This window comes from Mastigoproctus giganteus, chromosome 8, assembly GCF_048544385.1.
Source record: "Mastigoproctus giganteus isolate SK-2022 chromosome 8, ASM4854438v1, whole genome shotgun sequence".
Taxonomy (NCBI): Eukaryota; Metazoa; Arthropoda; class Arachnida; order Uropygi; family Thelyphonidae; genus Mastigoproctus; species Mastigoproctus giganteus.
Window position 1 is genome coordinate 63,946,025 of NC_143582.1, and position 26,615 is coordinate 63,972,639.

Sequence of the window (26,615 nt, forward strand, 5' to 3'; positions counted from 1 at the left end):
TCTTATAATGGGGGATTTTAACTTTACAGATACTGGAACTTGTGGTTTGATCGCTTGGACACCAGCAAGACTTTTATGGATTTACTGGATGACTCTTTTCTACAGCAACATATGCGAGAGACAAGCAGAGGGAGTAATACTCTAGATCTAATGATCAGCAATGATTAGTATAAGTATTAGTAATGGCCATATGGTGCAAGGAAGCATAAGGCTTATGCTGCACCAGCCAAAAAAAAAATAAAAAATAAATAAATAAAAATTTAAAAAAATAATATAAAATTAAACAATAATAAGAGAAAAGGAAACAGACAACCTATGCATTTCCTTCCTCCTGTAGATAACTATCCAGCTAACCTTTGAATTTCTCCAAACTGTCAGCCTCTACCACCCATGTAGGTAACTTATTGCAATAATTTATAACTCGCTGGCTAAAATAAAACCCTGCAATCCAGCCGAAACATCTTCCCATGTAATTTGAATTTATGGCAATAGTTCTAGAATCATTTATAACCGTGAAAATTTTGTCCTCATTCATTTCACTTATGCCTCTCAGAGTCTTAAACACCTCAATCTCCTCTAAGGTGCCTAGTTTCCAAGCTCTGCAACTGGAAGAATATTCAAAGTCTTTCCTCATATGGACGCCCTTTTGCCAATCTCAACAGGTGAGTTACCCGTCTTTGGACCCTTTCAAAAAGCTCAATGTGTTTCTTTAGGTATGTCTCCATACTTGAACACAGCATTCCTAGTGGGTCTAACAACAGCTTTATATAATAGGATTATGACATCCTTATCTCTAATAGCAATTGTTAATATCAATAAATCATCGATAGAACACCATGGGCCTTCCTTACAACCCTCTACAATGCTTGGAGAGCTTCATGTCTGACTGTATCATAACACCCAAGTCCCTTTCCTCCACTACTGGTTTCAGTTCAACTCCACCAAATGTATAAGTTATTTTGGAGTTACTGTTCCCCAGGTGTAAGACTTTGCTAGATTAAAGCATAGCTGCCACTTTTCTTTTTTTTTTTTTTTTTTTTTTTTGATTTGGTAGTTGTTGGCGCATCGGCTTCTGTGGCCATATTGCACCTCCCAAGGTTTTTGCAGTACTTTGATCCAAGCCCGAGGCGGGAATCGAACCCGCGACCTTTGGGTTGCCAGGTAGGTGCTTTACCCACTCGGCTGGCCCGGTCGGCGCCACTTTTCTGACTATCCCTGAAGTCAATCTAGGCCCCTCAGAAGAATCTCTGCTTGGCAGTGATCATTAACTACTCTACCAATCTTTACATCATCTGCAAATTTAGGCATCACGCCCTCTATCATTTCATCAATGTTTTCAAGAAAATTAAAAACAACAGTGGTCCCAATACTGATCCTTGGGGAACCCCATTTTTAACATTAAACTCAATCTGAGAAATAACCATTTATCACAACTCTCTGCATCCTGCTATCCAACTAAGAATTTTCCCAGTAATTCCAACCATTCCAACTTATAAAATAACCACTCATGTGGGACTGAATCAAATGCTTTGCAGAAATCCAAATAAACAATGTTGAAATTATTCCCTAAATTCAGCTCAAGAGTGACTCTGTCAAATTCATGCATTAAGAATCTGCAGATAAAGGAACCACTACATGGCAATGATCACAGTGTACTCATATGGGATTTACATAAAGAGGTAACTAAGATCAGGGATAAAGGGAAGGGGTTTTTTGTAAAGGTGACTATGGTGGTCTGAGACAGTTTTTAAATTTTATTACTGTGGGACCAACTGATGATGTTACCAACAGTAAATTCTAAATGGAAAGAATTCAAGGAAGTAATCTTGGAAGCTACTAGGGCTTTCATACCAACTAAGAAATACTGTGCAAGTTAGTCATAAATGGATGTCAGATGAACTAATGAGACTCATGGCAGAGAGGAAAAATGCAAGGGGTGCATATAAGTTATCATATGACACAGAAGCCAATGGCAGATATTTCTGTAATCAAGTCACAAAGGAGGTTAGGCAGTCAAAGGCAGATTGTGAGAAATCTTTGGCAAAGGATGCAAAGAAAAAGAGCAGCAAAGACTTCTTTACTTAATGTAAACTCTAAAAGGAAGAGGCTGGATCAGATTGGTCCGCTTCATATCAATGGTTTGACTGTTGATGATCCTGCTCAGATAGCTGAAAAACAATGATCTGCATCTATGTTCACACATGAGAAATTCTGTAGGGAAGTGAAGAGCAGAAGCTTATTAAATTCTAACAGGGAAATAAATGATTTTGTAATAACCGAAAGCAAAGTGGAGGAAAAATTGTTGAAGATAAACATAAGAAAGTCACCTGGGGCAGATGGGATCTATATTAAAGGAGAGCATCGTTGGATTCAGGGGAGGTCCCCACGGACCGGAGATGTGCAAATGTATCGTCAATTCACAAAGGGGGATCGAAGGGTGACAAGAGTAATTACAGACCAGTTAGTTTAACTTCTGTTCTGGGTAAAATAATGGAGTCACTGGTTAAAGATGCATTGCAGGATCATCTAGACAAGACTGCAGCAATAATTCACACACAGCATGGGTTTGTTAAGGGAAAGTCTTGTCTGACAAATTTGATAGGATATTATGATGTGGTTACAAAGGAACTGGATGCAAAAAATAATTTTGATATCATATATTTGGATTTCAGGAAAGTTTTTGACACTGTTGCGCATGGAAGACTATTGTACAAATTGGGGCAGAATGGTATTAAGGGTAAGTTGCTACAATGGATAAAAGGATGGTTAAGTGGGAGAAGACAGAGGGTGGTAATCAATGGGTGCTGCTCTTCGTGGACTAATGTTATTAGTGGAGTCCCACAGGGTTCGGTGTTAGCTCCACTGTTGTTTTGTATATTTATCAATGATATTGATGAAGGTATATCAGGCTTAATGTCAAAGTTTGCAGATGATACAAAGGTTGGCAGGGTTGTTAATGACAATATGCTACTGCAACAGGATCTAGAAAATTTGGCCAGACGGGCTAAGAAGTGGCAACTGAAGTTTAACCTTGACAAATGCAAAGTACTGCATATGGGTAGAAGTAACCTCAGAGAAATGTACCAAATGTGTGGTACTACACTTAAGGTGGTAGAAAATGAAAAATACCTGGGAGTAATTGTGCAGTCAGATATGAAGTTTTCTGAGCAATGCAGACAGGCTGCCAGGGCAGGACATGGGGTTTTGTCAATGATATATAGGAATTTTGCTAGCAGGGAGAAGGAGGTGATTGTCCCTCTGTATAAGGCAATGGTCAGGCCACGCCTTGAGTACTGCATACAGGTCTGGAGGCCTCATTTTAGGAAGGGTGTAGATTTACTTGAGCATGTACAGAGAAGGGCAACAAGATTGGTGAAGGGAATGAAGGGATCCTCTTACCAAGAGAGGCTTAAGTTCTGCAAATTTCAGTGGCTGGAGACTAGGCACCTGTGCGGTGATCTGATTGAGGTATATATATGGCCTTGAATGGGTTGAGCACGCTGAATTCTGATGGGATCCTTCCACTTGTTCAGATTACGAACCTAAGGGGGCATAAATTCAAATTAAGAAAAGACAGATGTAGAATAGATGTGTGGAAATTTGCCTTTAGCCAGCGGGTGGTTAATTGCTGGAACAAACTTCTATCTGTTGTTGTGGAAGTTGTCAACTTAGCATTAGCATTAGCATTAGCAGAGGCATATGATGCAAGAAAGCAAGCTTATTCAGCATCAGCCAAAAAAAAAAAAAAAAAAAAAAACCACTCCCATTTCACCCCTCCGTTCGTTCGAAATACCTGTCCAGTTGAGCTTTAAATTTGTTTAGGCTATCAACTCCATCACTTGTTGTTGAAGTTGATAGCCTAAACAAATTTAAAGCTCAACTGGACAGGTATTTCGAACGAACGGAGGGGTGAAATGGGAGTGGTGTTTTTTTTTTTTTTTTTTTTTTGGCTGATGTTGAATAAGCTTGCTTTCTTGCATCATATGCCTCTGCTAATGCTAATGCTAAGTTGACAGGTTAAATAAATTTAAGTAAGGAGGAACTGGACAGGCATTTGGAGGGAATGGTGTGATTTTTTTTTTTTTTTTGGCTGATGCTGCATAAGCTGATACACTTGCTTTCTTGCATCACATGCCACTACTACTATTACTAACCCTAAGCTATAATTATAAGAGCATTCTTGGACTCAAGGGAGATCCCTACTGACAAGAGATGTACAAAAGTATCCCCAGTTCACAAAGGGCATCAAAGGATGACATGAGTAATAATGACTGGGGGAAATAATGGAGTCACTGGTTAAAGAAGCATTGCAGGATCATATGGTATCAAAAATTAATTTTGATACCATATACTTGGATTTCAAGAAAAGTTTTGATACTGTCGCACATGGAAGACTATTGCACATGGAGCAGTATGGCAAAGGGAAAGTTGCTACAATGGATAAAAGTATGGTTGAGTGGGAGAACACAGTGGTAATAAATGGACACTGCTCTTTGTGGACTAATGTTATTAGTGGAGCTCCACAGGGTTCATTGTTGGGCCAATTGTTGTTTTGTATATTTATCAATGATAATAATGAAGATATATCAGGCTAAATGTCGAAATTTGCAGATGATACAAAGGGTTGGCAGGATTTTTTATGACAGTAATGACAATATGCTACTGCAACAGGATCTAGAAAAGTTGGGCAGGTGGGCTGAGAAGTGGCAAGTGAAGTTTAACATTGACAAATGCAAAGTACTGCATGTGGGTAGCAGTAACCCCAGAAAAGTGTAGTACCAACTGTGTGGTACTAACCTGAGTGTAGTACCAATTGTTTGGTACTACACTAAGAGTAGTGGAGAATGAAAAAAGACCTGAGGGTAACTGTGCAGTCAGACATGGTGTTCTGAGAAGTGCAGACAGGCTGCCAGAGCAGGTCATGGGGGTCTTTTCAATAATATAAAAGAATTTTGCCAGCAGGGATAAGGAGGTGATTATCCCTTTGTATAAGACAACGGTCAGGCCACACCTTGAGTATTGCATACAGGCCTGGAGGCCTCATTTTAGGAAGTATGTGGAGTTGCTAGAACATGTACAGAGAAGGACAACAAGATTGGTGAGGGGGAACAAAGGGGTGCTTTTACCAAGAAAGGTTTTAGGTCTGCAAATTGCAGCATTTGGAGGCTAGGCACCAGCAAGGTGATCTGACTGAGGTGTATAAGGGCTTGAATGGTTTGAGCAGGCTCAATGCTGATGGGATTCTTCCTTTCTCAAATTACAAACCTGAGGGAGCATAAACTTAAATCAAGGAAAGGTAGTTGTATAATAGATGAGCTAAAATTTTCCTTTAGTCAGCAGGTAGTTAAGTGCTAGAACAAACTTCCATCTGTTGTAGTGGAAACTAATTGACAGCTTAAATAAATTCAAGGGAGAACTGTACAAACTGTTGGAGCAAATGGATGAGTGAAATGGGAAGTGGTGTCTTTTTTTTTTTTTTTTTTTTTTTTGGCTGATGCTGTCTGTTTAAGCTTTCCTTCTTGCATCATATGCCTCTACTAATGTTAATGCTAAAATACATAATTGGAAGACACATGAGAACTCTTGGTTGTTGGTTCCAGCAACCCTACTTGTAATAATTTTTATGTAGAGCTTTGTGAACTGAATGAATAATAAATGCCTAGAGTGTCAGTTATCTGGAATAACTGATGTCAGACCTCTTCCGGACAGCCAAATTTTCCGGATAATCGAACTGGAAAATTTGTCTGGTAAGATCTGTTATAAACAGTTAGTAAACTCGATCTTTCACTTATCAAAATAAAAATTTGCAAACATGACCACCACTATAACCGCAACTTACTGTACTACCATCAATAAAAAAAAGAAGAAAGATCAGCCATTCAAATTATTCCGGATAACTGACTTCCAGACAACCGACATTCTACCATACTCTATTTATTCAGGTTTTGTTTTTGTTTTTTAAATAAAAAAACTATCCAAGCTTTTAATATTAAATACTGCTGAATACATATTTCAGCATGTTGACTTTTGTAAGTAGTATAGCAAACAAAATTCTAAGTGTAAAAAAAAAGTGTCCATGCATAAGTTTGAAATATTACTTTCTGAACAGCTTTCTCTACTGAAAAATGGAAGTGACTATTAGTTTCATGCTCACACTTTAAGACTGTAAAGGTCTTTACATTAAAAATTGCAAAAATAAAAATCTCTCCAGTTCCTTCAGACACCTTTCTCAATCAAAATTAAACAAATGATTTAGTCATAGTGAGACTCTCAACAGTTTTCCTACCTGATTGTATTCTTGAATTTTTTTTCACTTTAAAAAAAGTGAAATTACCAAAAAAAAAAAAAAAAAAAAGCTGGAAAAGAACTGACTAAATTACCTCCCAGTATCCTTTAAAAACTGTTCTTCAAAATCTTTTAGCAACTTCCTCAATCTATACTTCTCTGATTTAGCTTTCATTTGCTGTTTTATCAGTTCACTTCTAAGAGATGGAAAAACATCAAAAAGTAATTATTATATTAAAATAAAATGAAAAGGGAGGAAATCTCATTATTAAATAATTTAAAATTTAATATATTTAAACTTATTTTTGTGCTAGCACTTTACATAAAGGTTACGACAATTATTTTGAAACTACGCAGGGCGGTGTTAACTAATTTTTATTATGATTAAGAATTTACAGGGAAAGAAAGCAAAACATCTATTTTTTTGAATGAATTTGCCTTGCTTCTACATTTATTTCCTAATGAAGAATCCCATATTTGTGTACCTTTGGGAAGACATTCTGCAGAATAAAACTGCTGTTCCCAAAGAGTGTTTCCCAAAACCTTTTACCTCACAGGACTGCAATTTCTGGGAATAACTTAAAATTTCTATCCTCATTATAAGTTTTGATTTTCTTTACATTATTGCTGTAACCAACGATATCGGTGTGCACGACGTTTCATCATAGATGCTGAAGTTCTAATTAGTCAGTTCATCCTAGGATGCGGAAGTACTAATAAGTCCGATTTTGGTCTGGTGTGAATTTGAGAAAAAATCCACAATAATCCCTCTGGAAATATTAGCGAGTGAATTGCATTATACATTTCAAACATCGCTGTATAGCTTGTCCTTGAATACAAATGAATTACTTTGAGTGACCGCCCTTTTACACATGTTTTATTGTGGACACTTCTTTCCAGTCAGTAAAATCATCAGTAGTCCTCCTTTATTGTACCTAAAGTAATTTGTTATGTTGGGGAAACGGTTTTTGCTCCTAACTGATGTAGCACTTTCCAATTTTTGCGAAGTGATTTATTTGAACATAACGTACATTAGAAGGTCATTAAAGAGTTGATAATTGGTGGGCAGCATTCCAACAAACAAATTTCTGTTTATATTCCGGGATGACCACACGGGAAGAGATCCCGAAATAGAGAGAGAGAATACAAGAAACCGCATAGCATTTAGCAGTCACTGACTTGATTGTGCGAAACTGATCATCTGTCAAAAACCACAGAAAAACAAGAGAAGTGATGGGGAGTAAATCTATTTTTCAGCAGAGTTTATCTTTTTATTGCAGCTCAGAACAGCATTATGACCGTGGATAGTGAATTTATTAGGCTTCTGAACCAAAACAGAATTTCTCCCTTTGCGATGATATCAAAGCGTAACAAGCAAATATCTTCTAACAATACTTTTTGAGCAACCCGTGATTCGTAATCTGTTAGCTTTGTATTGTTAGAAAATATTGCAGTTTTGTGAACAATACACATTTCAAGAAACAATCCGTTATTCATATCGAATGAATTTTTTTTTCTTCTTTTATACACAAGTTTTCGAAGTTTATGATGCAGCTATAAATAGAAATATTTTCTGGAAATTTCGTTAGAAGATCAAACTCAGGAAACTGCTGTTCCGATATTGTTTACTAAAAACAATTACAATAGAGCAAACTTTTTTTTTTTTTTTTATCAAATGCGCATTGCAGTGTTATCAGTTTTACACCAGTTTTTCCTGTTTCCAACAGATGAATTTCCTTGATTTTCTGTTCATAGTGCAATACACATTGAAGAAAGGAAATACGATCTGTTCACCTATCATAAACAGTTGTTGCTACTATTTCGCTTTATTGCTTCTTATGTCAACAACAGTAGCTCGCGGTTGTCTTTTAGTTTCTTTCCTCCCTTCCTGTCTCGATGTAGCTGTACGGGAGACGATGTCACGTGATATATATATTTCCCACGCTTCGCTCGTACCAAGCAAAGTTGTTTATCAGAACTGCTACTCTCTGTAAAAAGAAATTTGCGTGCTCTACATCAAGAAATGAAGTGTCGGGTTTCGTAAGCTCTAGGCTGGTTAGGGTGGGGGTAGAAAAATAAATTGAAAAGGCCTAAAAAAATGCATTTGATGACACATTTTTGTCATTTTCATGAAATTCAATAGAAGGTTTTGAAAACTGAAGTGGGAAAATTCAAGAAAACAGTTCTGGCTATATAGTGAGTTTCAGCTCTGTAATTAGAGTAAAAATTATAGAATTAACTTGCTGAACCCAGTTGGGGTTGGAACGTACCCCACCGGACGGGGTACGTTCCAACTGGTAAAATGCTATGTTAAAAGGTTGTGTTAAATGGTAAATAAAATTACCATTTAATACAACATATTCTCCAATAATATTTTCTTATAGCTGTATACAAGGTGTGACAATAAAGTTTTGAGAATAATTCATTTAAAAATTTTATTGTGAAAATTATACAGATGTGAGGCCATTGCCTTCAAAGCAGCCCCCTTCAGACTGTACACAAGCATTCCAGAGTAGGATCCATTGACCATAACATTTCTGGTACTCACTTTCTAGTATCTGTTTTAATACCCACATTACATTACTCTGAATTTCAAAAACTGACTGAAAATGTGTTCCTTTGATGACTCCTTTCAGTTGAGAAAATAAATTTTTAAGTTAAAAACTCTTTCACTACAATGGCGGAATGTGTGGGAGCACTGTCATGATGCAAAATCCACAATGAAGCAATTTCAGGTTGAACCCAGTTAACTCGCTTGCAAAGCCTTTCCAAAACTTGAAGGTAAAATTGTAAATTTACAGTTTAATTAGGTGGAACAAACTCTTTGTGGATGATTCCTTTTCGATCAAAAAAGCAAATTAACATGGTTTTCACTTTTAACTTTGACATTCTCACTTTTTTTGAGTCGCGAAGTAGCTCCCTTCCATTGTTGACTTTGCCTTTTTGTTTAGGGGTTGTAAGAAAATACCCAGCTTTCAACCCCTGTAATCACACGAGAAAGCAAATCTAGAACATATTCAATGCTTTCCAACATCTTCTGAGAATGTCGCAACCAAATTTTTTTCTGCTCATGAGAGAGGTTTTTCGGTACCAGCTTTGCACACGCTCTCCTCATCAACAAATTTTCGGTCAAAATTAATCTAATTTTGACTGAAAATTAATCTAAATTAAAGTAATTATCAGAGTATCTTACGATTCAGGAAAGATACCTATGGAATGGAGATGTGCAGATGATGCCTATTCATAAAGGGGAATCAAACAATAAAGTGAGAAATTACAGACACGTCAAGCTTGACTTCTGTTCCAAGGAAAATAATCGAGTCAATTTATAGAAGTACAGGATTATCATGACAGGAATACAGTTATAGAGAAATCACAACATGGATCTGTTAAGGGGAAGTCTTGTCTGACCAATATGATTAGCTACTATGATGCAGCAACAAAGGAACTAGATGCAAAATATAATTTTGACTTATATACTTAGATTTCATTAAAGATTTCGGCACCGTTCTACAAATTGGAGCAGTGTGGCATTAGGGGCAGATTACTGTTATGGAAAAAAGGGATATTTGAGTGGTGGGCACTGCTCTTTTGGACTAATGATATTAGTAATGTCCCTCAGAGTTCAGTGCTGGGCCTTTACCGTTTTCAATATTTATTAATGCTATTATTAATTAAGACATATCAGGCATACTGTCAAAGTCTGCAGTTGACACAAAGGTTGACAGGGTGATTAATGACAGGAACCAAGATGCAGTACTGCAACACTTCAAATAATCAGGCAGACAGGCGGAGAAGTGGCCCTTAAAGTTTAAAATCGATAAATGCAAGTTACTACTACATATGGGCAGCAGTAATTCAACTGGGTGGTTATCACACTCAAGGTGTTGGAGAACCAAAGAGACCTAGGGGTTAATTATACAATCCATCAAGTTCTCTGGCAGTGCAGACAGGCAGCTAGTACAGTCAGACAGTAAAAGGTTAAAAGTAGCCGCAGGCAGAGATGAAGGTGATTCTTGCACAACTTCTATTAGAATAAGTAGCGACCTGGAGCGAAGAGTGCTGGGGTTTTCAGGGACTGATGGCAGTCATCGTGAAACAGGTGGGTATATATGGGATGTGTTGGGGTAACTAAGAATAAGAATAGGTGCATGTATACCAATGCTAGAAGTATAGTAAATAAATTTGATGAATTTGAAGCGCTGGTCAAGAAATCAAAGGCGGATATTGTTGGGATAGCAGAGATGTGGTGTCACACAGATATAAGGAATGCAGAACTGGAATTTGGGGAGTACAATGTGTACAGAGAGGATAGACAGGATAGGAAGGGAGGAGGTGTTATGCTGTTAATTAAGAAAAACATAAAATCAAAAGAAGTGCATCCAGTTGATATAGATGAACAGTGCACTGTTGAGTCAGTTTGGTGTGACATAAGAACTGCGAAAGCAAAAAGAGTAGGAGTGTGTTATAGGCCTAATGACTCGAATGAGTACAATGAACGATTGTACAGAGAAATAGAGTGGGCTAGTAAATCAGAATGTCTTATAATGGGGGATTTTAACTTCCCAGATATCGACTGGAACTTGTGGGTTGGTCACTCACACACTAGTAAGACTTTTTTGGATTTATTGGATGATTTTCTACAGCAGCATGTTCGAGAGGCAACCAGAGAGGGTAATACTCTTGATCTGGTTATCAGCAGTGATCATTCGTGTATTAAGAATTTGCAGATAAAGGAACCGCTAGGTGGAAGTGATCACAGTGTACTGATGTGGGATTTACTTTTTTTGTTATTTGGTTTTTAGGAGCATTAGCAACTAAGGCCATATTGCTCCGGGAATATGCGATGGTCATTCCCTGACTTTTCCGCATCCTCCGTATTTGGTGGTGACGGGCTCGAACCCCGGTCTCATCAAGAAGCGTGTGCTACGCACTGCTGCTCCTTCACACCTGGCTACAGAGGCACAATTGGGATTTACTTAAAGATATAATTACCATCAGGGGTAAAGCCTCATTTTAAGAAAGATGTGAAACTGTTAGAATGAGTACAGAGCAAAACAAGGTTAATCAAGAGCATAAAAGGGTATTTGTACCACGAAAGACGTCAGTTCTGCAAATTGCAGAACTGAAGTATTAATAGTGCAAATAATTTCTTGTATTAATAGTGCAAACAGAATTGTTTGCACTATTAATACAAGAAAATTTGCATACTTTATACACAATTGGTAATGTGACTGGCAAAGGACTTTATGCGGTTTCTATTCATATGGTCAAGTTTACACTATATACATATACGAGAGGGTATCAAAAGGTTTGTACCCTGACCTAGAAAAAACATCAGTAGGAAGATGCCATTTTTAATATAAGTTGTCCACATATTCAATAACTAACATGTGGAATTTCATTTCCACTTGTGATCATACACAAGAGGTGGAGCCTGGAATCTGAGGAAGGATGCTATGGTTTACAAAGTGGAATATCAAGCAGTGATCAAGTTGCTGCATTTGCAGGACAAGAAAGCTCAGGAAATTGATGAAGAAATGAAAGCTCTATATGGGCAGAATTGTCCATCTTATGACACTGTAAAAAAAGCGGAAATGGGAGTTCCAGTGTTGCCGTACAAGTGTCTTTGACAAGAAAAGATAAGGAAGGCCATCAATGTCCACAGACATTGAGACAGTTGCAAAGGTTGAGCAGCTGGTGCTGAGTGATAGATGTGTGACAATTAATTTCATTGCAAATGCAGTGGGAATTAGTTATGGGTCTGCCCACAGCATTTTACATGACCATCTGTACATCTAAGGTCTCCGCACAATCAGTTCCAAGATTGCTGATGCCTTTGTAGAAGCAATGTCAAATGCAATGTTCTTGCAAACTGTTGGATTTGTGCTACTGCAGCACCCACCCTATTCTCTTGACCTAGCACCATCTGACTTTTTCTCCTTGTTTTGAGAAATGAAGAAACCATTGCGTGGACGCCACTTTAATTGATCTCAGGAAGTCAACAATGAATCGGAATCATGATTTCAGGCAAAAAGTGCAAACTTCTATGATCAAGGCATTAAACAACTGATCCCTAGAGGGAAGAAATGTGTTACTATACGTGGAAAGTACAGGGTTGTTAAAATTAAAGCTCTATATCCCTCTGTAGAGGGCTCTGGAGTGAGTTCTAAGGCTCGTACTGAAGAGAAATTTGAACAACAGTTACAATAAAGAATGCGCTCGCCATTTATTAGGGAAAAAATTAGTTACAAAATTTGTCACTATATGGCGCTGTGGCAATACAAATCACCTGAACAGCACTACAGTTGTTCAATGTGTGCTCCATTTTGGTCAACAAAAGTTTCCATTCGAAGAACAGTATTTTCTACAGCAGAACGTAACATGTCAACTGGAATAGCCAGCACATGACGTTTAATGCTGTCTTTCAGATCTGCCAGAATTTAACATCCTTCCCGATACACCTGGTTCTTCAAAAAACCACACAACTAGAAGTTGCATGGGGTGAGGTCTGGTGATCAGGGGGGCCAAGATGTCTGGAAACAATGACTGATGACCCATTTATCTCTAAAGTGTTGCCTTAGCAATTTTTGGACACAATGATGGATGTGGTATGGCACATGAATATGGTATTGTTGCAGCTCTGGTATTGTGTTTGTTTGTTATTTGGTTTTTAGGAGCATTAGCAACTAAGGCCATATTGCTCAGGAGATATGCGGTGGTCATTCCCTGCCCTTTCCGCATCCTCCATATTTGGTGGGCATGGGCTCGAGCCCACGTCTAATCAAGAAGCGTATGCGTAGCACACGCTTCTTGATTAGACGTGGATTGATTAGACCTGCCCACCTGGCTACGGAGGCGCTGCAGCTCTGGTATTGCAAAATTTGCCAACATTTCATATCGCTGTCCAGTGACGGAACAGATGCAGAGTCCAGTCGGTGTTACCATGTTCAAAAAAATATGGCCCAATCATGAATGTGGCCATAAATCCACACCACACTGTCACTTTTGGAGAATACAATGGGACCTCTTGGATCGATTTTCCTTCAAAAGAGGAAGGAAAATCGTTTTGAATATTTTCGTTAGATTCTTTTTAATTGTGTTAAATTGATTTTTAATCGCGTTAAATTGATTTAAATTGTGTTAAATTGGTTTTTAATTATTTTTTACTCTAATGTAAGTTTTCGATTTTTTCGTTTTAATTTCTGGAGAGTATCATACAGAAGTAGTCTACGTACTATATTGAGGTAAACACCTCTTATTATTTTACAAATACATGGATGTATAAGTTTGTTCTCTTTGATAACCTTTAATAAGAAATATTTATTTTGTTGCTTCAACTATTTCTTTATCTTTCATGACATTGGTGGAAACTTGTCCACAAAAAATTTCAAATTTGAAACTGCGACTTGAAGAAAATTGTGGTATCTCAGCATTTATACTTCTAAGAACAACATTTTTTCAATAGGAATTTGTGTACCATGTAGTCAAATGCAGCCATAAAGCACTTCCACACTGAGAAAAAGAACAGAAACTTTTACCCATGTTTTAGACTCTCCACAATCTTGGCAGTATTAGCATTAGCAAGGGCAAGAATGCAAGCCTATATGCAAGAATGCAAGCTTATATAGCATCAGCCAAAATAAACAAAAAAAAAAAAAAAAACCTTTTTTCACCCATCCCTTCACTCCAAATATTTGTCAAGTTCTGCCTTGAATGTATTTAAGCTATCAACTTCTACAACAACAGATGGAAGTTTGTTCCACCCGCTGGCTAAAGGCAAACTTCCGCACATCTATTCTACAACCGTCTTTCCTCAATTTTAATTTATGCCCTTTCAGGTGATTATTCTGAGCAAGAGGAAGAATCCCATATGTTTCCCCATATGTAGTACTTTACATTTGTCAATATTAAACTTCATTTGCCAGCTCTCAGCCCATCTGTTCAACCTTACCAGATCCTGTTGCAGCAGCATACTGTCAGTAGTGTCCTTAACAACCCTGCCAACCTTTGTATCGTCTGCAAACTTGGACATTAAGCTTGATATACCATCATCAATATCATTTATAAACACAGAAAACAACAATGGACCCAACACTGAACCCTGAGGGACTCCAGGGTTCAGTGTTGAACCCTGGAGAGCAGTGTCCATTGATTACAACTCTCTGTCTTCTCCACTCAACCATCCTTTTATCCATAGCAGCAATTTCCTTCCATGTGCAACAGTATCAAAGGCGTTTCTAAGATCCAAATATATGATATCAAAGTTATTCTTTGCATCCAGTTTCTTTGTGACTACATCATAGTATCCAATCAAATTAGCCAGACAAGACTTTCCCTTAACAAACCCATGCTGTGTCCGAGCTATAACTGAAGTCTTGTGTAGATGATTCTGCAATGCTTCTTTAACGAGTGCCTCCATTAATTTCCCTGGAACAGAAGTTAAACTAACAGGTCTGTAATTACTTGTGTCTCCCCCTTTGATAAGAAATATTTACTTGTGTCTCCATTGTCGATTGGGGTCACAATTGCACATCTCCAGTCCATGGGTACCTCCCTTGAGTCCAGGGAAGCGCTCATAATTATGGCTAAGGGTTCGCTTACTTCCTTTGCCACCTCCTTTAATATAACTGGATAGATTTCATCCATCCCAGGTGCCATTCTTATGTTTATCTTCAACAATTTCTCCTCCACTTTACACTCAGTTATTACAAGTTTATCGAGCTTACTGTCAGAGTTGAATACACCTCTGGCATTCCCCTCCTTGAATAACTCCTCATGTGTGAATGTAGATGCAAAATATTCATTCAGTTTGTTAGTTACCTGAGCAGGATCATCAACAGTTGAACCATCGATATCAAGTTGACCAATCTGATTCATCCCCTTTCCTTCTAGAGTTTACAAAGTAAAGAACTCTTTGCTGTTTTTCTTTGCATCCTTGTCCAAAGATTTCTCGTAACCTGCTTTCGCCTGCCTAACCTCCTTTGTAACTTGGTTACAGATCAGCTTATATCTATCATAGGCTTCTGTGTCACATGTTAATTTATATGCATTTTTCTTCTCTGTCACATGTCTAATTAGTTCATCTGACATCCATTTAGACCTAAATCTTGAACAATATTTCTTTGTTGGTATGAAAAGCCGAGTAGCTTCCAAGATTAATTCTTTGAATGCTTCCCATTTTGAATTTGCTGTTGGTAACATCATCAGTTGGTCCCACCGTATAGAATTTAAATACTGTCTCAGACCACAGGAGTCACCTTTACGAAAGCAAAAATCCTTCCCTCTACCCCTGATGGTAATTAAATCTTAAATAAATCCCACATCAGTACACTGTGATCATGCCACCTAGTGGTTCCTTTATCTGCAGATTCTTGATGCATGAAGAATCACTACTGATAATCAGATCAAGAGTATTACTTCCTCTAGTTGCCTCCCGAACATGCTGTAGAAAACAATCATCCAATAAATCCCCAAAAGCCTTGCTAGTGTGTGAGAGACCAACCCACAAATTCCAGTCAATCTCCGGGAAATTAAAATCCCCCATTATAAGACACTCTGATTTACTAGCCTACTCCATTTCTCTGCACAACTGCTCATTATATTCATCAGATTCATTTGGCCTATAACACACATCTACTCTCATTTTTCCTTTCCCAGAGCTTATGTCACACCAGACTCAACACTGCATTGTCCACCAACATCAATTGGATGCACTTCCTTAGATTTTATGTGTTTCTTAACTAACAGCATAATCCCTCCTCCCTTTCTGTCCTGTCTATCCTTACTGTACACATTGTACTCCCCAAATTCCAGTTCTGCACTCCTTATGTCTGTGTGACACCATGTCTCTAAAATCCCAACAATATCTGCCTTTGATGTCTTGACTAGCACTTGAATTGCCTATGCCTGAATGAGAACCATTCTCTTGTTTTATTCTGCTAGGTAATCAATTTTAAAAATGGAAGTGGAAGATTGAACTTTCAGCATAAGTGAGGATAACATGTCTTAATTTATCAGCTTACTTTCACAAGAAGTCTGCAATTCAGAAGCTCTTTACCTCGAATTCATCAATTTGTATTCATTCAAAACTTCTGGATCATTAACGGAATTTGAACCTGAGTCATAATCATCAGCTGTTTACAATCCACTGCAGGATGAAGGGCTTTCTAGTAACTTTCCAGTTTCTTCTGTTTTGTTTAATTGCCATCCATTTACTACCCACGAACTCTTAAATTTCATCTGTTCATCTCCAGTGTTGTCCTCCAGGTTTTCTTTTAGCTCCTCTTGGGTCCATTCTGTTATTTTCTTAGTCCATCTGTAATGTCTTCAAGCTATGTGTCCTGCCCAAGTCCATTTCAGTTCTTTAGTTTTGATAAGAATGTCCTTTATTTGTGTTTGCTGCGTGATCCATGCATTTCTCTTTTTATCTAACAGTCTGATTCCTAATATAATTCATTCCATTCTTCACTGTATAGTTTCCAGCTTCTCTTCTATTCTTTTGGTGAATGCCCAAGTTTCACTTCGATATGTCATGGTGGGGAGTATACATTGGTTCATTATTTTACATTTCAGACAAATTGGGATATTATTCTTCAGTATGTGACTATATTTCCCGAATGCTATCCACCCGAAATTTATCCTTCTCTTGACTTCCAGCCATTTATCATTATTACAGCTAATGACTTGTCCCAGATAAGTGGCATAGTAATTTGGGTTTGCCACCTGTGGTTCCCCCACATCTGCATTGTGTGTACTCTGTGATGGAATGCAGAATTACTGCATAAGCCAGAAAAAAGTGTAGTGGCTGGTTTATGCAGTATTGTGTTATGTTCTGTTGTTGTGTCTTTGGCTACTTGGCTGCAGGGCCCCTAGTGGGAACCTACATTTGCTGCCACCACCACTGGGAGGTGAGCCAGGCTGCCCTCATACTCTGGCTGATCTCCGCCAGGGTCGTCTAAGCTTTCTGGACGGAGACCAAATTAAAAAAAAAAAAAGTCAAAGTAGGCAAAAGGAGGAGGATGAGAAAAGAAGGAATTCTCCAGTGGTAAGAAGAAGTGGGAAGGGAGCGGTAGGAATCACTCCTGGTCTGGGAGCCCACTGATGGCCAGGGAAAGGAAAACAGTTTGTTTACAGAACAAGGAGGTCTGCAAAGTTGAGTAAGTGTAATGGGAAGTGTCTGAGGTTGATTGCTATCAGTTCAGTGCTGTCATTCCTACGAGGAATGATGTCCAGTTGGGTGTTCATTCAGTTCTGATAGTGGCTGGTGATGAAGGAAGAGCAGGGACGAGGAAAGATCATAATGGTTTCAGGAACGCCAGGTCTGGAAGTCTATGTTGTTGGGTCAGACGTGGAGAGATGATACCAATGCCTTTTGGAGACTGCTGAGGCGTATCTACCAAAAACTAAAAACGCTTCTTTTGATTTTAATAGGTTGCTTTCCGGACTGAATGTGGTTAAATTTATATCCAGCAACAATTCATTACGTAGGTCCAGGTAGATGTTACAAAAGTGCATTTTATGGTGGCAGTCCTCCAGTTCTTCGCATACACAATGGGCATTGTTTACAAGGCCAAAGTCCTGAAGTTGTTTTTTGAATGACCTATGTCCTGTCAGAAGAAAGGACATGGATCATTCAAAAAGCAACTTCAGGACTTTGAATGACCCAAGTCCTGTCAGAAGAAAGGTAGTATGTAAATTAGGGAAGAACCAGCCAAGTCTTGGTTTGTTGAGGTAGGAAACACTAGGTATAAATAGCTTGGTAGTACTACCATTGGCAGAATCATCCCAATGGATTGGCCACGGGAAAACAAGTTCCTGCCACGTATGTCGGAGTTCTTGTTTCAGATCTGCATCGACGATAGTTTTTATCCCCAGGAATTCAGTTTAGCATTAGCATTAGTAAAGGCATTTGATGCAAGAAAGCAAGTTTATGCAGCATCAGCCAAAAAAAAAAAAATAAAAATAAACATACATAAATAAATAAAAAATAACCACTTCCACTTCACCCCTCTGTTCATTCGAAATACCTGTCCAGCTGGGCCTTAAACTTATTTAGGCTATCAACTTCCACGACAAGGGATGGAAGTCTATTCCAGCAACCAACCACCCGCTGGCTAAAGGCAAATTTCCTCACGTCTATCCTACATCTGTCTTTCCTCAATTTGAATTTATGCCCTCTCAGGTGATTATTCTGAGCAACAGGAAGAATCGCATCAGCTTTGAGCATGCTCAAACCATTCAAGGCTTTATACACCTCTATCAGATCACCTCGCCGGTGCCTAGTCTCCAGACACTAATTTGCAAAACTTAAGCCTTTCTTCGTAAGAGCACCCCTTTGTTCCATTCATTAATCTTGTTGCCCTTCTCTGTACTCGTTCCAGCATCTCTACATCCTTCTTGAAATGAGGCCTCCAGACCTGTATACAGTACTCTAGGTGCGGTCTGACCATTGCCTTAAACAAGGAAATAATCACCTCCTTATCCCTGCTAGAAAAATTCCTATATATCATTGACAATACACCATGAGCTACTCTTGCAGCCTATCTGCACTGCTCAGAAAACTTCATATCTGCCTGCACAACCACCCCCAGGTCCCTTTCATTCTCTACCACTGTCAGTGTAGTACCACAGAGTTGATACGTTGCTCTGGGGTTGCTGTTTCCCATATGTAGTACTTTACATTTGTCAATGTTAAACTTCATTTGCTACCTCTCAGACCATCTGCTCAACCTTTCCAGATCCTGTTGCAGTAGCATAGTGTCAGTAGTGTCCTTGACAACCCTGCCAACCTTCGTATCGTCTGCAAACTTGGACATTAAGCTTGATATACCATCATCAATATCATTTATAAATACAGAAAACAATAATGGACCCAATACTGAACCCTGAGGGACTCCATTAATAACATTAGTCCACGATGAGCAGTGTCCATTGATTACCACTCTCTGGCTTCTTCCCCCCCCTCTCCCCCAACCACCCCTTTATCCATAGTAGCAATTTGCCTCCAATGCCACACTGCTCCAATTTGTGCAGCAGTCTTCCATGTTCAACAGTATCAAAAGCCTTTCTAAGATCTAAGTATATAATATCAAAGTTATTCCCTGCATCCAGTTCTTTTGTGACTGCATCATAGTATCCAATCAAATTGGTCAGGCAAGACTTCCCCTTAACAAAACCATGCTGTGTCTGAACTATAACTGAAGTCTTGTCTAGATGATCCTGCAGTGCCTCTTTAACCAGTGCCTCCATTAATTTTCCAGGAACAGAAGTTAAACTAACAGGTCTATAATTACTTGTGTTGCCCTTTGATCCTCCTTTGTGAATTGCTGTCACATTTGCACATCTCCAGTCCATGGGTACTTCCCCTAAGTCCAAGGAAGCTGTCATAATTATGGCTAAGAGTTTGCTTACTTCCTTTGCTGCTTCCTTTAATATAACTGGATAGATGCCATCCACCCCAGGTGCCTTTCTTGTATTTATCTTCAACAATTTCTCCTCCACTTTACTCTCAGTTATTACAAGATTCTCTAGCTTACTGCCAGAGTTGAATACACCTCTGGCATTCCCCTCGCTGAATAACTCCTCATGTGTGAATGTCGATGCAAAATATTCATTCAGTTTGTTAGCTACCTGAGCAGGATCAACAGATGACCCATCAATATCAAGTGGACCAAACTGATTCATCCCCTTCCTTCTAGAGTTTACATAAGTAAAGAACTCTTTGCTGTTTTTCTTTGCATCCCTTGCCAAAGATTTCTCGTAATCTGCCTTCGCCTGCCTAACCTCCTTTGTAACTTGGTTACAGATCAACTTATATCTATCATAGGCTTCTGTGTCACGTGTTAATTTATATGTATCCCATGCATTTGTCTTCTCTGTCATATGTCTCATTAGTTCATCTGACATCCACTTAGGCCTAAACCTTGAACTATATTTCTTAGTTGGTATGTAAAGCCTAGTAGCTTCCAAGATAAGTTCTTTGAATGCTTCTCATTTTGAATTTGCTGTTGGTAACATCATCAGTTGGTCCAACTGTACAGAATTTAAATACTGTCTCAGTCCATCGTAGTCGCCTTTACGAAAGCAATAACCCTTCGCTTTACACCTAATGGTAGTTACCTCTTTGAGTAAATTCCACTTCAGCGCACTGTGATCACTGCCATCTAGTGGTTCATTTACCTGCAGATTCTTAATGCATGAAGAATCACTACTGATAATCAAAATCAAGAGTATTGCTCCCTCTAGTTGCCTCCTGAACATGCTGATGTAGAAAACAATCATCCAATAAACCCACAAAAGCCTTGCTAGTGTGTGAGTGACCAGGCCCGAAATTCCAGTCAATATCTGGGAAATTAAAATCCCCCATTATAAGACTCTCTGATTTACTGGCCCACTCTATTACCGCGTACAGTTTCTTATTATATTCATTAGAGTCATTAGGCCTACAGCACACTCCTACTCTCAATTTTGATCTCCCACTGTTTATGTCACACCAAACTGACTCGACACTGCACTGTCCAGCAATGTCGACTGGCTTCACTTCCTTGGATTTTATGTATTTCTTAACTAATAGCATAACCCCTCCTCCCTTCCTATCCTTTCTGTAGACATTGTACTCCCCAAATTCCAGTTCTGCATTCCTTATATCTGTGTGACACCACGTCTCTGAAATCCCCACAATATCTGCCTTTGATGTTTTGAGCAATACCTCAAATTCATCAAATTTATTTACTAAACTCCTAGCATTAGTGTACACGCAAGTATACATGCACCTGTTCTTTTTCTTAGTTACCCTAACACAACCTATGTGTTTATTTGTATCCCAATGATTCCCAGCAGTCTCTGAAATATCCTGCATCTTATTTTCCAGGCTGCGGCTCATTCCAATAGAAGCAGTGCAAGAATCACTTTCACCTCTGCCAGTGGCTACTGTTAATCTATTAGTCCTTGTATCCCCCCCAATCTAGCAGTTTTCCGACCCACCTAACACTGCCTCGATAGCACAGCAAACATTCTTGCACCCTTTCTATTTAAGTGTATCCCATCCCTGTAGAAGCAGTCTCTCGTGTTAACAAGTACAGACCAGGCTGAAAAAAATTCTACCCGTTGAGCCTTGCACAATCTTTCCAGAGCCGAATTGATTGACAGGGCTCTCATCATATACTGCCTCCTATCGTGTCTGAGCAGAATTGCAGACACTTTCAAATTCAACCCTAATTCATGGCTTTTTTTCAACAGTGACCTGTACTTGTTAAGTAATTCCGCCGGTCTCCTACTCTTAATATCATTAGTGCCAATGTGTACAACTATATCACCTTTTGTGCCCTTAAAAGATGATATCCACTCTACAACGTAATCAACTTTTGCCCCTGGCAGACATATCCTGGTCCTGTTCCATTGTTCTTTGTTCTTTCTGATAGCATGGGAAAGCTCTGTGAAGGCTGTTCGGAAGTCAAGGAGGATCAGCCTGTTAATACTTGTAGTGCTGCTATTGATGTCTACAAGCCCGAGTCATATTTAATCACATCAACAGTTGTATCTGCAGGATAACGTTCCTAGTGCTGATGATGGCAGCACCATATGTTATGAGCCGTACAAAAACAGCTGAATAAAGAAGATGGAATGCAGTTCCCTTAAGATCCCAGTCTTTGCGGGTGAAGTGAGCAAGCATGTTGATATAATTTTTGGCCTTCACTTTTATGGACTTTAGATGTGGCATGTTGTTATTTTGTTTTTAGAAGCATTAGCACCTAAGGCCATACTGTTCCGGGAATATGTGGTGGTCATTCCCTGACCTTTCCACATCCTCCGTATTTGGTGGTCATGGGCTCGAACCCAGGTCTAATCAAGAAGTGTGTGCTACGCACTGCAGCTGCTGCTCCTGCCCACCTGGCTACGGAGGCGAGATGTGGCATGAAAGTTCTGCAATCATCTAGGGCAACACCTAAATATTTGAATGAACGTTGATTCTTGGGTGCATATCCTTTATAACGAATGGTTGGTGGTCTGTTGATGTCAAGACGTCCTTTGAGAAGTAGGGTTCTACTTTTATCTGTAGAGATTTCCAGCTAATTCTCTTCAGCCAAAACCGACAGGGCATTCAAGACTGTTGGCTCTGGTCTCAATAGCTGCACGAGTAGGGGCCCTCAACAACAATAACCAGGTCTTCTGAATATGAGTGCTGTGTGGTATGGGGGAAGTCCTGCAGGAGCCATTCTTTCAGAATCGCATTCCAAACAGCTGGCCCCAGAACACAGCCCTGTGGGCAGCCTCTGGTTACCATGAAAATTTATTTTCATCATAACTTTTCTGTTAGAGAAGTAATCTTTAAGACATCTGATAATGAAGGAGCAGCCAGATATTCTGGCTTGATGCAGGATCCCTGGCCACCAGACTGTGTCAAAAGCTCCCTTAAAATCTATAAAAAGCACCAGTACATAACAGGCATCAGAATTATCTGCTAAATTAGTGGTTTTCAGTAGGGCATCAATAATTCAGCACCCCTGCTTGAAGCCAAACTGGAGTGTAGAGGCAAGTCCTTTGGTTCATAAACAGACTGAAGACCGGTGAGAAGTAACCTCTCAAATACTTTTCCTAATACTGGTAATTGAGCAATTGGACGGTATGCTTTGGCTGTACCAGTGAGACGATTTGGATCTTTGAGTAAAAGCCTGAGGTAGGCACGTTTCCAACATGTAGGAAAGGAGCCTTCATTAAGACATGTGTTGAATAGTTGTTCTAGAACATCGGGTGCAACACACCAAGGGTGTTTGATGAACTCCCCCTCGATGAGTTCCAGTCCAGAAGCTTTTCCATTTTTGATTTTATTTATGGCTAATACAACCTCCTCTTCCGTGAAGGGTTCTTCTATGGCCGAGGGCAAGTAGCCCTGATTCTCAATGATGACATTTCTGTGTACTTGGGTGTCACAATCATGATTATCTTGGTAGATTATTCCATCTAGAATCTTGTTCATTGTCTCTTCCCATGAAAGTGTCTTCGAGGAGCCCTCAGAACAAATAAAATTTATGATATGCGTTGACCCTACTTTGTTTCTTATGAGCTTGTGAACCAAACCCCAAGTGATTTTATTGCAAGAGCATGCCAGGAACTTTGTTTGGCATGATAAATTTTGTTTGTGTATTCTCTCCGGATTACATTGCATCTTTTCTTGTACTGTGCTATTGCTTGCAATGGATGTGTTTTCTGTAACTCTTTCCTCGCACGTTGGAGAGAGGAGCGGAGATCTGTTAATTCTTCTGACCACCAGGGAACTGATTTTGGATATTGGGTACATTTTTTCATTGTGGCACATGATGCTTTATGGAGTAAGTCTTGCAGGAAATTAGTTTTCTGGTGGCTATTCATGGTTCGAAAGCACTCGTTGTTGTTGTTATTTGGTTTTTAGGAGCATTAGCAACTTAGGCCATATTGCTCCGGGATATGCGGTGGTCATTCTCTGACCTTTCCGCATCCTCCGTATTTGGTGGTGACGGGCTCGAACCCCGGTCTAATCAAGAAGCGTGTGCTACGCACTGCTGCTCCTTCCCACCTGGCTACGGAGGCGCCTCGAAAGCACTCAGCTGAATGGTCATGAAGGGCATATCGGATAATGTTCTCAAAAGTATCCCATTTGGCAGTTCTAGTGGAGAATCTAATGATATCATGAACATACATCAAATGAGCAGAGATACTAGATAAGTATATGAATCAAACTTTTCAATTACTGCTGCTTCGATTATTATATCCCTTTTTGTGGCATATTTGTTCTTCATTACTTTTGTTTTAGCCATATTCATATTTAGTCTGAAATCCTTACTAACTTTGCATAACTGATTAAGATTTTCCTCTAATTCTTTAGGATTAAATTGTAAATGGTTTAGATACTCTCCATTCACACTGACTCCTTTCTGCAACCAGTCTAATCTTCTGAAAGCTTCCTCAAGAGCAGCAGTAAACAACTTTGGAGAAACCCAAGGGGCTCACATCTGGTGAGTATGGGCTTGGCACACCCAGGGTCCTGAGCTGGATATCATCATTCCGCGCTCTCTCTCTCTCTCTCTCTCTCTCTCTCTCTCTCTCTCTCTCTCTCTCTCTCTCTCTCAGGGTAACTAGGGAATTTTTTTTGGCTGGTGTAGCATAAGCCTCAGACTTCCTTTAACCATATGGCTGATAATAATAATAACATTGTGTCTTCTTGTCGAACTCCTTTCTCAATTTTAAATTTGCTACTGTCTTTGTCTAGTCTAATAAAGGATGTAGCATTCTCATATATTTTCTTCAAAATCACCATTCTTCTCTTTATGGGGTATCTGTGTATCTTTATGGGATATCTGTGTATCAAAGGGGAGAGACAGGTAATTAGAGACCTGTAAGTTTAACTTCTGTTCCAGGGAAATTAATGGAGGCACTGGTTAAAGAAGCATTGTAGGATCATCTAGACAAGACTTCAGTTAGTCTTGTCTAGATGATCCACATGTGAACACAGCATGGGTTTGTTAAGGGGAAGTCTTGTGTGACCAATATGATTGGATACTATGATGTAGCCACAAAGGAACTGGATGCAAAGAATAACTTTGATATCATATATTTGGATCTTAGAAAGGCCTTTGATACTGTTGCACATGGAAGACTGCTGCACAAATTGGAGCAGTGTGGCATTGGAGGCAAATTGCTGCTATGGATAAGGGGATGGTTGAGTGGGAGAAGACAGAGTGGTAATCAACTGACACTGCTCTTCGGGAACTAATGTTATTAATGGAGTCCCACAGGGTTCAGTGTTGGGTCCATTGTTGTTTTCTGTATTATATAAATGATATTGATGATAGTATATCAGGCTTAATGTCCAAATTTGCAGGAGATACGAAGGTTGGCAGGGTTGTTAATGACACTAATGACAGTATGCCAGGCAGCAACAGTATCTAGAAAAGTTGAGCAGATGGGCTGAGAGGTGGTAAATGAAGTTTAACATTGACAAATGTAAAGTACTACATATGGGAAGCAGTAACCCCAAAGTAACGTATCAACTCTGTGGTACTACATTGACAGTGGTAGAGAATGAAAAGGACCCAGGGGTAATTGTGCAGGCAGATATGAAGTTTTCTGAGCAGTGCAGACGGTCTGCAAGAGTAGCTCATGGTGTCTTGTCAATGATATACAGGAATCTTTCTAGCAGGGATAACGAGATGATTATCCCCTTGTATAAGGCAATGGTCAGGCCACACCTTGAGTACTGTATACAGGTCTGGAGGCCTCATTTTAAGAAGGATGTAGAGCTGTTGGAATGAGTACAGAGAAGGGAAACAAGATTAATGAATGGATTAATCTTAATGGAACAAAGGGTTGCTCTTACGAAGAAAGACACGTTTTCAAATTACAGTGTCTGGAGACTAGGTACCTACAAGGGTTTTTTTTTTTTTTTTGGTAGTTGTTGGCACATCGGCTTCTGTGGCCACAATGCACCTCCCAAGGTTTTTGCAGTACTTTGATCCAAGCCCGAGGCGGGATTCGAACCCGCAACCTTTGGATTGCCAGGCAGGCACTTTACCCACCCAGCCAGCCAGGTCGGCCCCTGCAAGGAGATGTGATTGAGGTGCATAAAGCTTTGAATGGTTTGAGCATGCTCAATGCTGATGGGATTCTTCCTCTTGCTCAGAATAATCGCCTGAGAGGGCATAAATTCAAATTGAGGTTGTTGTTGTTATTGTTATTTGGTTTTTAGGAGCATTAGCAACTAAGGCCATATTGCTCCAGGGATATGCGGTGGTCATTTCCTGACCTTTCAGTATCCTCCTGTATTTGGTGGTCACGGGCTGGAACCCCGGTCTGATCAAAAAGCGTGTGCTACGCACTGCTGCTCCTGCCCACCTGGCTATGGAGGCGCCTCAAATTGAGGAAAGACAGTTGTAGGATAGATGTGTGGAGGTTTGCTTTTAGCCAGCGTGTGGTTGATTACTGGAACAAACTTCCATCTGTCGTTGTAGAAGTTGATAGCTTAAATAGATTCAAGGCAGAACTTGGCAAACATTTGGAGCAAGTGGATGGATGAAATAAGTGGTTTTTTTTTTGTTGAAGCTATATAAGCTTGCTTTCTTGCATCATGTGCCTTTGCTAATGCTAATCTATGCCTTGTCTTTCCAGTGCCCAAAATAACATCATTTGACTCCTTACGCTGTATGGAGTCAAATTCCTTTTCATAATCCACAAATGCCAGGCATAATGGTGTTTTATATTCATTTGCTTTCTCCATTAGCAGTGATATTACATGAAGGTGATCCATAGTTGAGAATCCTGTCCTAAAGCTAGCTTGCTCTTTCGGTTGATTCTCA

At 39.4% G+C, this 26,615-nt stretch overlaps 1 protein-coding gene across 1 annotated transcript in view; it reads right to left on the reverse strand.

Moving 5' to 3' along the window:
* The window catches only part of LOC150081576 (uncharacterized), a 302,450-nt gene that overhangs the window by 36,969 nt on the left and 238,866 nt on the right, over positions 1–26,615 (reverse strand). The window contains exon 18 of the mRNA XM_090380248.1: positions 6,381–6,482. Within this exon, the coding sequence (XP_090236374.1) occupies positions 6,381–6,482 (102 nt within the window). The remainder of the gene's footprint in view (positions 1–6,380; positions 6,483–26,615) is intronic.